We start from the raw sequence: 13,547 nt of genomic DNA on the forward strand, positions 1-13,547 counted from the left end.
ACTAATAGCGCAGTATAAGCATCCTCATCCACAATACCGTATGTGGATTGTGGGTGGGTATATATATTCCCATATTCCTATCATTGGAATATGTATTAAAGATTTTTTGGAAGAAAATAGAAGAACATGTGTTATTATATACACCCTAAAAAAGTGCTCATAACACTTAATTGACACATCCACGGCATTTTTTTTTTTCTCACGCCACCTGAGTTTGATTGACGTAAGTTACTCTGACTGGTCAAGCGATTAGTCGTAGTGGTCAATAGGTGAGATTTTCCTCAGTCCAGCCATTTTTATCCCTTCAATCAGCTTAATAAGCTTATCTCAGAAGCTAGCCCATTAGAGACTTATTTAGAGGACGTGTACTTACTGTATTAAAACTCTATTGTTCTCCGGGGGGATGTAGCGTGGAATAAAAAAGACCCCAACTAATCATTAGCACATGAATCTTCTAATTGTTACAAGCTCCTATAACTACTGTTGTCGTTTAATTCTGTTAAGGATGATCAGTCGGAATGGTATCTCTCCAAAGCACGAACATACGATTATCACGTCTTTTGGAAATCATTCATTCAAACACGTTCTTGTTATTATTAAACGAGGGAGAGTTTAATCGGATTAGACTTCTATTCATCGAGCGAGAGGCTCTCCTCCCCGGGAGCGACTCTATCGAACAGTACTGTCCACTTTTGATACTCACAGGACCGTAACTAAATCGGATCTTCTTCGATATTTTAATTAATCACAGCTGTAGATTTGGATTAAGAATCATGCGGCAGAAAATAAGGTTTTGCATCTTCTCCGAGGATAACATGAGCGGATTTGGACCCATGGAGGATATTTTACTATTTATTTTGGATAAGCGCTGAATTTATTTTTGATTGTTTTAAATTTCACAGTTGAATTGTCAGAGAACATTAATCTAATGTTATTTAGTCTTTAGAGGACGTGACTAAATGATTGAGACGTGAAATTGATTACTCAATTTCTCCGTTAGAAGGGGGGGGGGGTGGCGCCGGCAATGAAAAATTAAGAAATTTGCGTTTTGACTTCAAAAAGTTATAAACTAGAATAAAAGAAATTTTTTGGAACTGGAAAAACATATTCACTTTTTTTAAATGAATTTTGTATTGGTCAAAATGTAGAGAATTCATGATAAATATTCTACGGTGCTTAAACATTTTTCAATTATTAACACAATGAAAAGTGCGACTAAATAATGATATTAAACTTAGACTTATGGGTGGGTGGTTTCATAGAACCTAGCACTGCGACCAGAGGTCTATTGTACTATAAATGATGATATTACCTGTGTGGTTACTGTATACTTGAACATGCATGACAAATACATGGCAAAAAAAATACGTCATACTAATTTTTTTCTCAACCTTTTTAGTATTTTAGAAATTGCATCATTTGTGTCATTTCAGTACACAAAATACAGCTATATAAGTACAATACTTTTTTACATAGAAATAGTTGATTCCTTGTTGCTGTCATTTTCTGAGAGCTTCTGAAATTTTACTTGTTAAATTGCTTATAAAATCGCATCAAAAATTGAGGAGAGTGAAAATAAAATTCAAGGCAAAACTATTCAACTTTGCTGAACAAGATTTTATCTGCTTATATATAACATTATAATCTAGGTAAATTCTATAATGAACTTTAATTAACTAATTTTTAGCTAGTTAAAACATCCACTCTGATTATTTAAGTTGCTGTGTTGATTTACTGTTTCAATGAAAAATATTTAAACCTACTTTCAGAACAATTTACATTCATTTTTTTGTAAAATTCAAATACGTTTTCATTCGGGTGAATCATAGAAGGTTAAAGAATGAGAATTCTGTTATAGTAAAATGAACCAAAATTTAAAAACATAATAAGACGATTATTACATTTAAAAATTTTTGAATTTTTCTCGGCCTTTATCCGTTGATCTCATTTAATACATAAAATTGATTCTACATTCAAGACAACTTTACTGGTTTTTCTTAATGTGAAATTTAATTTTTGAACATCAATATCTACCAAATTGTAACTTACATTAATTTTTGAATTCTAGCATGAGTAGCAGAGCAATTATGCATAATCATGGTAAAAGTAGCGAAAATCTTAAAAAATCACTTGAAACCGTTTTCTTTGAAGATTTCTACTAAAGCATTTCGGTAAATGCTGAAGAAATCGTGATATAAATAATAATTTCAGCATTAGCAATGGTTTTTTACTACATAGTGCTTCTTACAAACATTTACCGAAATTTTTCGACAGAACTCACAATATTAAATGCACGTTTTCTTTTCCTATTCTCATTTATTTTCTTAGACCCTGGCATGAGCTAAGATTTTCCTGAACTTTACAAAGCTATGACAAGATGATATTCACGCCAAAAAATATATTACATGAGCGATCGAACATGAAATTCAGAATCTTGAAAAGACTCAAAAAGGTCAAAATGTCACGGAAAAGCTATTTTTAGGTTAATTTGAATAATCATTCCTCAGCTCATAATCATTACTGTGGAAACTACAGGTTATTTGTCCAGGGCCACCATAATTTTAGGCTTTCAATTATCCGCTGACCAATTAAATGTTTCGCATCCTGCGGGGGGGGGGGGGTGTTATACCCGCTTTTCCGTTATAATCCTCCGGATCAAAGTCGGGGCCCCTATCACTGATAAAAAGGCGAGATGCACTGTGCATGTCACATGAGTGATAGGATTGAAAATATTCCATTTTTGGTGAAACTTTGTGATAAAATCTGTATAGTATCATGATTTTTACGAAAGTTTACTGGGAAATTTGTGTATAATTGCATTATTACCCCATTTTAGAGCATGCGAAATTTTTAGAATATTGAAAAGGGGGGGGGGGAGAAAAGTTTATTACTCGTAAAACGTTTCTCACTGCACATGCTCTTATGTTGCAAATAAGCCAACACTTAGGGTTTGAGATCCGCAGGTTTATTACATACATGTGTTTATTTACACCTTTGTACGCATTAAACATAATTTTTTTGAATATACACGAATGGTTTTCAACAAAAATAAATATTTTGACGATCAGAAAATTTTGAAGTTTGTCTTTTTATTTCCACTCGAATGCAAGAAAACTGGCTAAATTTTAATCTCTTTCGTAAAAAAAAAAAGTTTTCATCGCAAATTTATACGAGGAAGCTAAATCTGAGCGCGAAAACACAAATTTTTACACCCGTGATCAGGTGACTACATACCACACAGCATGATAATATAGTCTGATGATCCATAAAAAAATATTCGGGGGTGGGGGGTGTTTCTAAACACGTGTGTCTAAACTGAAAAGGCACTAAACTGAAGAGCACACTCTGAAACATTTTCTTTGCAAATGTTTTGGCAAAAATACCTTATTTATAAGTGCTGGTTTTATGAATTGAAATGCATGATAATGCGATAACGTATATTCGTTTAAATCATTTAAATATAAAGTAAAACTTTTAGGTGCTAAAGGAAACGAAATGTTCGGAAAACGAAATAAATTGTTCATTAAGTTTTCTTTGTTGAGTTCGCATTTGCAATCTATTCAGCCTCGATATGGGATTATTTTTCCACCTTTTTCCTACATCTACGTATATAATTTTATTCTATTGCCTATATACTTTTCTATTCCTGTAGGATTATTTTTGCTTACGAGATTTTAGTGAGCTCATTGGAAAGTCACTACGTCACTAGAATTTTAGTCGTGGCTGAAAGTGTCCAAGGAATATCTGACGTATATGAAAATCTACTTATTTCAATACTTTGACGGAGCCCAAGCAAATATTACCGATAATATTCGATAATCTTTTGTAGCTCATTGTACTCATTGTGAATAAAGAAATTTTTATAGCAAATTATTTTATGACATCAGTTACGAAATTTATTCATATCCTGGGTGTGTCTAAGCGTGCTACATTCGTGCATAAATACGACGCTTGGACCCGTACATCGCTGTATAAGAGTATCTTGAAATATTTTGATTATGTGTGCGCTGTCGCCTTTTAAAATGTGTCTCATGAGTTCAGAACCACATGGTATATTTTTGCTTTTTTCTACAGCTCATATAAATGTATCCCGCAGGTGATTCTCATTGCATATTTTTCGTTATACTTTCAATACAATGAAAATCATATTCGTTTTCGAATAAGTTTTGCAATTTTATCAGTTTCAAATAATAATTCAGTTGTTATCCTTAAAAAAGTTGTTAATAAAGAATATTTTTATTTTTCACAAGATTATATGGTTATACTAATTATTAGTTTTATTGATGGTCGTGCGGGGAATTGACACTTATATCTAAGTTAGTAGATGACATTCTATATCAGCAAATGCCGCTGTAGTTCTTTTAATTGAATTAATTCTCCAATCTTTAAAAATGAAATATCAAACAATAGATCATAAACAATCATATTTCTAAATTTATGATTATTTCTGAATTACTATGCTGAAATCACGGATAATATTGAGCGATTTTTTAGGTTTCAAAAGTTAAAAAAAAACATAAATAAAATTTTTACAAAGAGTTATGTAACTAAAAAAATGTTTTCTGCTGCTTTCATTCCAAACATAAGAATACATCTCATAAGAAAATGCTTTTTAGTTGATTAATATGTATTATCACACAAGCAATTAGAAGAGTCTCAAGATCGTAATCAACTAATAATTTTCTTGCTATCTTGAACCACGACTTTTTCCTCAGAATACCACGCTTATAAGGATTTTTCATTGGCTAAGATCAGCGCTCCCAATAATTTGGTGGATATAGGCCAGAAGATTCGCGAGATATTCTGGGGATAAAATTATACCGACAGTAGATTTTAAGCCAGAGCCATGGAATTTTAAGGCACCGTCGAAACTCCTCAGGCAAGAGAACACCAGAAGATATCCACAATTATATGTATATAATTTTATTTTGATCTAAGGGTGCTATAATGTCAAATGCACGCCAATCTGAAGAAAAACTGAGGGTCATCGGAATAGCCAATATTCTCTATTTTACTCATGATGGACATTGGGGAGGTTCGGAGGGGGGGGGGGGAGATAGAGCCTGAACGAGAAAACAATCTTAATCTTTTACAGAAAATTAAATAATAGACACAAACACGATCACACAATCCATCCTCTTGAAATTCCAATCCGCATTCCAGCAGGAAGGAATATTTTCATTTGGTTAGCGACCAAACGAGTCACACTTACGATGATGTCGATCACAGTCAGTGTCGAAACACCCGGTTTCAATCACTGAACCACGGTATAACGACCCATTATGGATGAGATTTTCTGGATGATTTTTCAAAAGTGCGTGTTTCCTATAAACAGCCATAATTTTTGAGTGATTGTGGCTTAAACGTTAATCATGGCTGTTTTTAGGGTGGGTAACTTTTGTTTACCCAAGATCCACGAAGAACGATTTGAGGTCCTGACCGCATCGTAGTTTACTGTGATATACTAAATAATTATTTTGGCTGCGTAAAAGGCCGTGCCCTATGACCTATACCATGGAAAAAGTGTTATAATTGCAAGGTCATGACCTAAAATTCAATTAATATGATTTCTTTTGATCTCAAATCATATCTAAACATTTTAAATTCAAATTATTCTATGTGCCCATCTAAAATACGGGATAGACAGTGATTTAGTGCTTGTTTTTGGAATTTGAAAATTGATACGGAATGACTCAACTCACCTTTGTAGTTCATTTTACTTATATCTTTCATACTGATCTTTTTGTCCTTGTTGTCCATGATGAACCTTGTATATAATAGCTTCAAATACTTTAGAAGAATGAAGTGGGGGCCCTTCTGGTGTTAAAATTTTTCGTGAGTTGTTGGTTCCTTGGCCTGCCTGGAGATTTGTCCTCTAATTCGTCCTCTAGAATTCCGGGCCGATTCTGGGATGGATGATTTTGTCGCAGTTTCTCTGCACGAAACTGGGGCCCACCCACAATGCACCTCGCAATCCTTGATTTTTTAAAATATATTTTTTGCAGGTTTCTCTTAGAATGATGGTGGTGCTGCTGCTACTCTCCCAATTCTTCCCTTCATTTAATATATGCGGCATTTAGGAGAACCATGCCTTTTCGTCGAAATACCTTCCTAGTATTGGAACGTCCCTCCTCTTAGATGATTGGGTAAGAGTGCGATGACGTCTAGCAAAGTTGCGCCATGACGTCGGTTTGTGGGCGGATTCGCCCACCATTTCCTCCACCTACGCAATGTCTCCCGATCATCATCAAGAGAAGATGGAGATCACATTCCTTCAACCTATACATCCTTTTCATTTTCGGTATTTTTGATGGAATATGATACGTGTGTGAGAGCTTATCATAGTCTTTACTCAGTTGATGTGGAATATAAAAACCATATTTGTGTGTGGTGATGATCTTTTAAACAAGGTTAGCGTGATCCTAAAAATATTTTTGGAACCAAAATATCAGAAATATTAAACTTTTCTCATCGACTGAGAAAGTTTAGTGAGAATGGATTTAAGAACCTACGAATGAAATATATTGGATCAAAAATACATTACCTCTGAATTGCTATTTCGTGATTTACTTGGTGGGCCTAGAGAGTTAGTAATGACAAAAATTAGGTCCGAACGGCGTAGTTTTTGGACAGGAGTTTTGTTGATCGGTAACCGGTGTAGAGAGAACCAAAAGTTTTTCAGTTTAATTTTCTTTTCTGGATAGAAGAAAAGATATTGATTATGTCTGATACGATTTGGTGTGTGTGAGTGGCTATCCTCGGTATCATTTGACCAGGAAGCATTGATTGATGAAATATCCTTGATGGATAATGAGCCTGAAAATTGTTTTTTTATAGCGAATTTGAGGGATGTTTTACAACTATAGTTCCATTTTCTTCTAGGAAAAATGACAGCAAAAAACTGACTGTCACAGTACTTCAGGAGTATGGGTAAGCAGATTGTACCACAAACAAACCAGGAACAATAGCAGAATTCACTGATAAAAAATACGGAACAATCTTCCGTAATACTTCGATGTCGAATTTCAAGGCAATGGTCACAACTATCTATTGGTAATGAAGTTTCGATCTTGTACAGTTTGTTCAGTTGAGTGTTGGTTTAGGTGAAAGTACAATGTAGTAGAAATACATTATCGGAATATTTCGACATTATTTGTTAAAATGAAAAATGAATTTAAGTGAGAGGAATGTACGTTGAAGGGGAAACTGTCTATTTTGTCATGTTTATGTTTAAAAATATAACAAAATAACCATTAATTTTTAAAATTTCCTTAGCGATGTTGAGGTAGACATCTCTTTTAGTTGATAGTCACTATTAAAACCATGCTAATAGCAATTACTGAAGCAATATTTGAACCGGAATTCATGTAATGTCAGCTGCTTCTTTAGCCCATAAAAAAGAAGCCCAAATTTCGTTCTGTTATACGGTACAGATAAAACATACAAATACAGGGTGCCCATATAAAAGAATTGCGTGTTCTGAGCTACGGTCGTAATCAGGAAATTATAAAACTTTTGCCAACCGGATGCCTCTATCCCTTCATTAAAACGTTCCTAAAGTTCTATAATAATAAAATAAACAGCTAAAACGTAAACTTTCTGGCTTCTGGGCTGTATTCCGTCTCGGAATATAGCCCAGAATTATTACTTTGGGGGACCACATGGGAGTGTTAGATCACTTCTAGTTCTCTCTTACTTAATTCTTCGAGAATCATATAAAAGCTTAATTGCTTTTCTGAGGGCTGTTGGAGTATAATAGCTGAATAACTTCTCTCAGGGCCGTATAGAACTAAGTAACCTCTTATAGTGACGTATAAAAACTGAACAATTTCTACCAGGGACGTATGAACGCCTATCTTCTTTGAGAGCCATATAAAAGCTTAATTACATTACATATTCAAAGGCCTTATAAAAGCAAAACTATTACTACCAGCACCAAATACCAGTTGAATAATTTCTTTGAGTGCTGTGTAGAAAATAATCTCCAAGGGCTAAATAAAAATGAAATTCACTGTTTAGTATCAATTTAAATAAACGTCTTCAATTGCTTCACAATTGCGTGGTTTTCGCTACCATGCCTAAAATACAAGTAATATATTCGATTATTTAACATTGCTTGCAAGTGTGAAAAGCGATATTATCGGATGAATGTTTTTTAAAACTATTAAAAATAGAATCAAGATAATTTCGTGACGATTTCTTTTCGTTTAATGCATCTTAAATGAATCTGTACCGCTTTTAGACACACGAATAAGCTATCGATGAGAAAGTGTGTAAGTACCGTGAAGCACTGACAGTACTGAGAATCAACTACGATGACACCTGAGATATTGATTCATGGATATTCATAATCAAAAACTACCTGTTTGTCTTGAAACAATTGAAGAAAGCGGTATTTTCAATTTTCCACTGTTTTGCAGTGGAAATAACTTGGTGCCATCCAGCACTAAAACTTCGGAACAACACGTAAATATTGAAACACATAACAGCTAATTTGCCAGTGAAAAATCATTCTTCATTTAAAGAATGCCGTAAAACTTTGATTAGAATTTCATTTATTGATCTCTTCCTGTATAGATTTCTCTATGATCTTTTTAGATCTATAGATTTCCTGATCCCTTTTAGACCTACTGAAATACATGAAATCTGTACAAACACAATTGTATTTTGATCCTTTAATATTTTCATATATTTTCCTAAGATGTATGTAGGACGAAAGCGAAAATAGTTTAATAAAGCTTACAAACTTTCTATTTGAACGAAATTATGAAAGAGAAGGTAGCTTGTATATGGATTATGAATATTTTATCCAGCCCATGGGACATTCTTAGAGAGAAAGGGCAGGCTGGCAAATAAAGAAAATGGAAAGTAAATCGCTATACAGTCGGCCTCCCCCCGTATTCGCAGGGGTTACATTCCGGGGGATGACCACGAATACGGGAAATCCGCGAATAACCGAAACCATAGTTTTTCTTGTATATCTCGTTTATTGAACTGCATGAGAAGAGCAAGGTAACGCAGAGGTAGAAGGGAATGTAAAAGAGGGTGCAACCACACAGTTGGCGATGTTTTCTGAAAAGACGTGATTTCTGTTTGCCGTTTCTTCTTCATATTATCAAATATGTTGGAATATGATGACAAGGCTTCCTCTTCCAATTTTTCTACATGTGAAGAACGTACCATAGAGGGATCTATGTGATGAAAATAATCTATTGCTGATTTGAACCCGCGAATGTTACGAACCCTTTCGCTATGTTACTCATGGTGAACTTGTCTTCTACTTCTTTATCTTGATCTTCTTCATCTGGTACCGCTTCAGTTTCATGAGCAGTCAACTGCATTATTTCCTCCTCGGTCAATGCCTCTAAACTGTTATTGCAGTCGAATCTCGTTATAACGAACGCCAAGAGACCGGAGGAATCACTTCGTTAAAACGAAATTTTGTTGTAAAGGAATTTCAGGTTACCTAGCAATGTTCCTATTTAAACTTGTTCGGGGGGGGGGATTAGAAAAGTGTTCGTTAAAACGAGATTTTCGCTATAGTGGTATTCGTTAAAACGGGATTCGACTGCAGTTAGTTGTTCCACTTCTCTATCTATATCAGTGAACCCTCCTCCACCCACTTGTTTAGCTAACCTGACGTCTTTTATAATCTCTTCAGTTGGCTTTGTGTAGAAATGGTTGTATCCTTTAGCGCAAATTGTGGCCAAAGGTTAATCCAAGCGAGGTGACTGTTTCCTCTCTTAGGAGGTGCCACGGCTCTAGTGATGATAGTAATGTCATTAGCGAGCCATCCTAAACATGCACAATTCAAATTCATGTGAACAAAACACATGAATGACGATTTCTGAATGTTGCAAAAAAAAAAATTTCCAATAAAGGAAAAAAACCGCGAATACGGGGGGGGGGGCGACTATATTTACACTGATGCTTATTTCTCGATGGAAAATCATTAGATGGATTCTTAGATGTCTGAGTTTGCTATAGCTCGTGTGTAGATCAAAAAGGCGTGAAAACAACAACGGAACTCTTACAATAAAGCAGGGTTGGCCAACCTTTTTTCCGAACCGTGCCACAATCAAGGTTATTTAGTGCGCGTGCCACTCTGTGTATGTCGACAAGCAGACCATACATCCCGTTTTACGTGACACGATCATTTTCTTACCGTTCCTGCACAATACTGTCCGGCTGTCCTGTTATTTTCGTAAAAATGCTACGTTTGTCACTCTTTACTTCTGAATTGGTTTTATTTTTGAGTCATAAATGCCATTATCGCAATGCAGATTGTGTATGTACATATATCGGTAGAAGTCCATCTTACCTACACCAGGTTGGACACAGACACCTGAAGACACGATAGGAACCTGAGCATTCAGGGTCCTTGCTCGCTCCTAATAAACTTTCTAAGAGGCTTGCTCCAACCCCCCCCCCCCCAGAATTAATGTAGTTGTAATTAATTAACAATGTAGTTGTATTATACAATGCCTGTCTCCCATGTGCAGGGTTACCAGACGTGCTCCTTTAGGAGGACATGTCCTCCTTTTTGATGTCATTTCAAGCGTCCTTCTACGTTTTCAAAATTCGGTTAATTCGTCATTTTGTCCTCCTTTTTCAGATTTCCGGAATTATTTTTTCTTGGGAATTTTCTTTTTTCACTTTGAAACATGTATCTTTTTATTGACATGAGTGTTTTTTCCACTGACCAATAGCCGTCGGAATTCCCAGACTTTTTCCATTTTTTTTCTTAGCGGTTCTGTTTTAGTTGGGATAAATTATTGTTGTTGCCGGTTTTATTCGTCAGAATAATGGCGCCGTCTGTTGTGACAATTGTGGAAAGTGACATTACTAAAAGTGCGCGTGCAGGCGTCACCCTTTCTCAGTTTTCGAATCAGGTAACCTTGCCCACGCGGACGATCTTGAATCTCGTGAACATGGATACTTACGTTCAGCAACTAGATACCCAGTGATGGAAAAACCGAACAGAATCGCATTAAATAGAAAGTCATCACATGATTATTATTTTAAGAGTGCCTATACTGTTCGCTCGAATGTAACCGATTCGGTTATCGGTTGCATTTTGTCTAGTTTTTGTGACGTTGTATTTGTATTTGTATTTATGAAAGAACTTTTATAGTATAATCTTTGCCTTATATAGAAAAGATTGTTTAAAAATTCTCGAGACATTCCATTTGAAAAATGGAGTAGAATTTCTTTACTTTTTTTTAAAAAGCGTTCGCGTGCCACTCCTGATACCATGGCGTGCCAATTGTGGCACGCGTGCCGCGGGTTCTCCACCCCTGCAATAAAGAGAGACGCAAAACACCACCTTCTCGCAAGGACACGTTTATTAGACTAATTTTTTACACAAGTACATAGAATATTTACAAAAAGAAGAAAAAGAAAGGGCACAAAGACTCAGACAAAGGTACTCTTCCATCGCTGAGGTTACATACATACCTATGTATTTTCAGTATTCAAAATTCAGCCTTTTCAGAATGATAAATTTCTACAGGCAAAATAGCAATTTTTGAAATAGGCCTCTTAAAATTACCCTTGGCTGTCTTAACTATTACAGTTCTGACAAATTTGTCCTTTCCTGGAAAAACTTCCTCTATCATATCTATTGCCCATTTGTACGTTGGAAGATTGCCTTCTTTTATTGGAACCATTTTACTTGGAACAAGATTTTCCTTACTGAATTGCCACTTATGGCGTTGATGCAAATGACTCAAATAATCATAATTTTGCTACTTTTTCCCAACGGACTGTTACAACCTTCGTTGTTCGTCGCCAACAAGACAAGATATATTTTTCTCTCCTAAATCTGGCTCCGCAATTGATGTAATCGGGCGTCCAATGAGAAAATGGGCTGGAGTCAACACATCAAATTTATCATTGTCACTAGACAAAGGCGTAAGGGGACGAGAATTGAGGATGCCCTCTATATGAGTGGTAATCGTGGTGAATTCTTCCCAAGTTAATTTCATATCCCCAATTGATCTCTTCAAGTGATGTTTGAAGGATTTGACTCCAGCTTCCCAGAGACCTCCAAAATTGGGAGTTCTAGGAGGAAGAAACGTCCATACAATATTTTCTGATGTTGAAAACGATTTCAAGTTCTCATCTGGTTTCTTAGCAAGATTTTGCAGGCTTTTGAGCTCCGAATGAGCACCTACAAAATTTGAGTCATTATCACAAAATACAGCTGAAATCTTTCCTCTTCGAGAGAAAAACCTTTTCAAACAAGCTATGAGTGTTTCAGTTGTGAGGTCACGATTTCTAAGTGAACAGTTTTAGTGATCATACAAACGAAAATAGCTACATAAATTTTCTGAAGAGAACCCTTTCTTTGAAACTTTGATTTGATTAGAATAGGTCCGCAGAAATCCTGACCAGAATTGTTGAATGGTGGGCCAGGGGTCACTCTCTCCAGTGGTAAATTTCAAACGAAATTATCAACGAAATGTATCAATTCGTTAGAGGTTCCGCAGAGGAATATGGACGAGGTACATGTATGGTTTAGTAGTAGCACAGTGAGCGTTTCTTTTTTGAATGCCATTTCCCTTTTTCTCCAATTATCTTTATGTGCCTAACAAGCAAATAAAACGAGAGATACTTCGTACATACGCTTAGGTGCCAGTAGGAATTTCACCCTTTCAAGATCAATACATATAACAGACCACTGATGATAACATAAAATTTAATAACATGGTGAAAGGTGAAATTAAGAAGGAAAATAAATAAAAATATTAAAAAAGTAAAAATTCGACGAAAAAATTGGTGTCTACAAACTAAATTTAAATTTTGAGCGTACGCATTATCTCAAAAACTAGAACCATTTCGTCACAAAGCCAACACCAGTTTCAAAATCAGCGGCCCCAATATACTTCATAACACTGGAAAAATTTCCTTGGGTACTTCAATTTTGTTGAGCCAGTGTGATAGATCATATTGTACTCACGCTGGAACCACTAATTTACCGCACACCAACTCCAGTCATATATCGCCATATGGCAATTTCCAACTAGTGGAGATGGGCGGGAAATGAGAAGCGATGGGAAATGAATATCAGCGGTTACCCAGGTTCTGTACTTGTTTCTGATGTTCTTGGGCCGGATTCGAATCGAACCCGTGAACCTTGCCGGTAGCCTCCATAGTGGTGGAAGACGAGCATCATACCACTGCGCCACGTGGACGATTTCACCACTGCTGCCATCTACAAGTAAGAAAGAAAATAACAAAATAAAATAATAGCTGAAGTTCTGCGGCAAGCATAAAAAATATCAACCGTTATTGTAGCGTATAAAATTCTCACCTGTGTACGCAGCATAAAAAAAATACATGCTATCATATCATATATTGTTCATAGTGATGCTGCATACCGGTTTTGAGCCAACAACCGATTTTACTTCCAGAATTATAACAGATAGTTTTGCTTTATTCGATAGGTGGCAGCACATTTCCTTATGTTGGTACATGATGTTTTCGAAATGTCCGATATTCGTATTTTTGGGCGACGGAAGAAAAATTTTCGGCCTTATCTGTCC

At 35.6% G+C, this 13,547-nt stretch overlaps 2 protein-coding genes across 2 annotated transcripts in view; both read right to left on the bottom strand.

The window, feature by feature from the left end:
* Gad1 (glutamate decarboxylase) overlaps positions 1-6,074 on the bottom strand; it is a 65,977-nt gene extending 59,903 nt beyond the window's left edge. The window contains exon 1 of the mRNA XM_089234021.1: positions 5,703-6,074. Coding sequence (XP_089090147.1) covers positions 5,703-5,760 — 58 coding nt within the window. The 5' untranslated portion in view covers positions 5,761-6,074. The remainder of the gene's footprint in view (positions 1-5,702) is intronic.
* Positions 6,075-11,768: 5,694 nt separating this feature from the next.
* On the bottom strand, positions 11,769-13,343 carry LOC149083499 (uncharacterized). Its single transcript, XM_089235197.1, has 3 exons — positions 13,316-13,343; positions 13,130-13,216; positions 11,769-12,172 (listed from the first exon to the last, which is right to left on the bottom strand). The coding sequence occupies exons 1-3, from the start codon at positions 13,341-13,343 to the stop codon at positions 11,769-11,771; spliced, it is 519 nt and encodes a 172-aa protein (XP_089091323.1).
* Positions 13,344-13,547: the final 204 nt, after the last annotated feature.

The sequence above is a fragment of the Pholcus phalangioides genome, unplaced genomic scaffold (genome assembly GCF_987345545.1).
Source record: "Pholcus phalangioides strain wild (caught in Gottingen) unplaced genomic scaffold, Ppha-v1.0 ptg000008l_1, whole genome shotgun sequence".
Classification (NCBI taxonomy): domain Eukaryota; kingdom Metazoa; phylum Arthropoda; class Arachnida; order Araneae; family Pholcidae; genus Pholcus; species Pholcus phalangioides.

Bases quoted from the DNA above. Each gene is read 5' to 3' on its own strand.
- LOC149083499 (XM_089235197.1), bottom strand. From the start codon at position 13,343: ATGTATTTTTTTTATGCTGCGTACACAG. The intron at 13,217-13,315 runs GTGAGAATTTTA...TCTTACTTGTAG, and splicing joins TTTTTATGCTGCGTACACAG to ATGGCAGCAGTGGTGAAATC. The intron at 12,173-13,129 runs GTTCGATTCGAA...CAAATTTTGTAG, and splicing joins GCTACCGGCAAGGTTCACGG to GTGCTCATTCGGAGCTCAAA.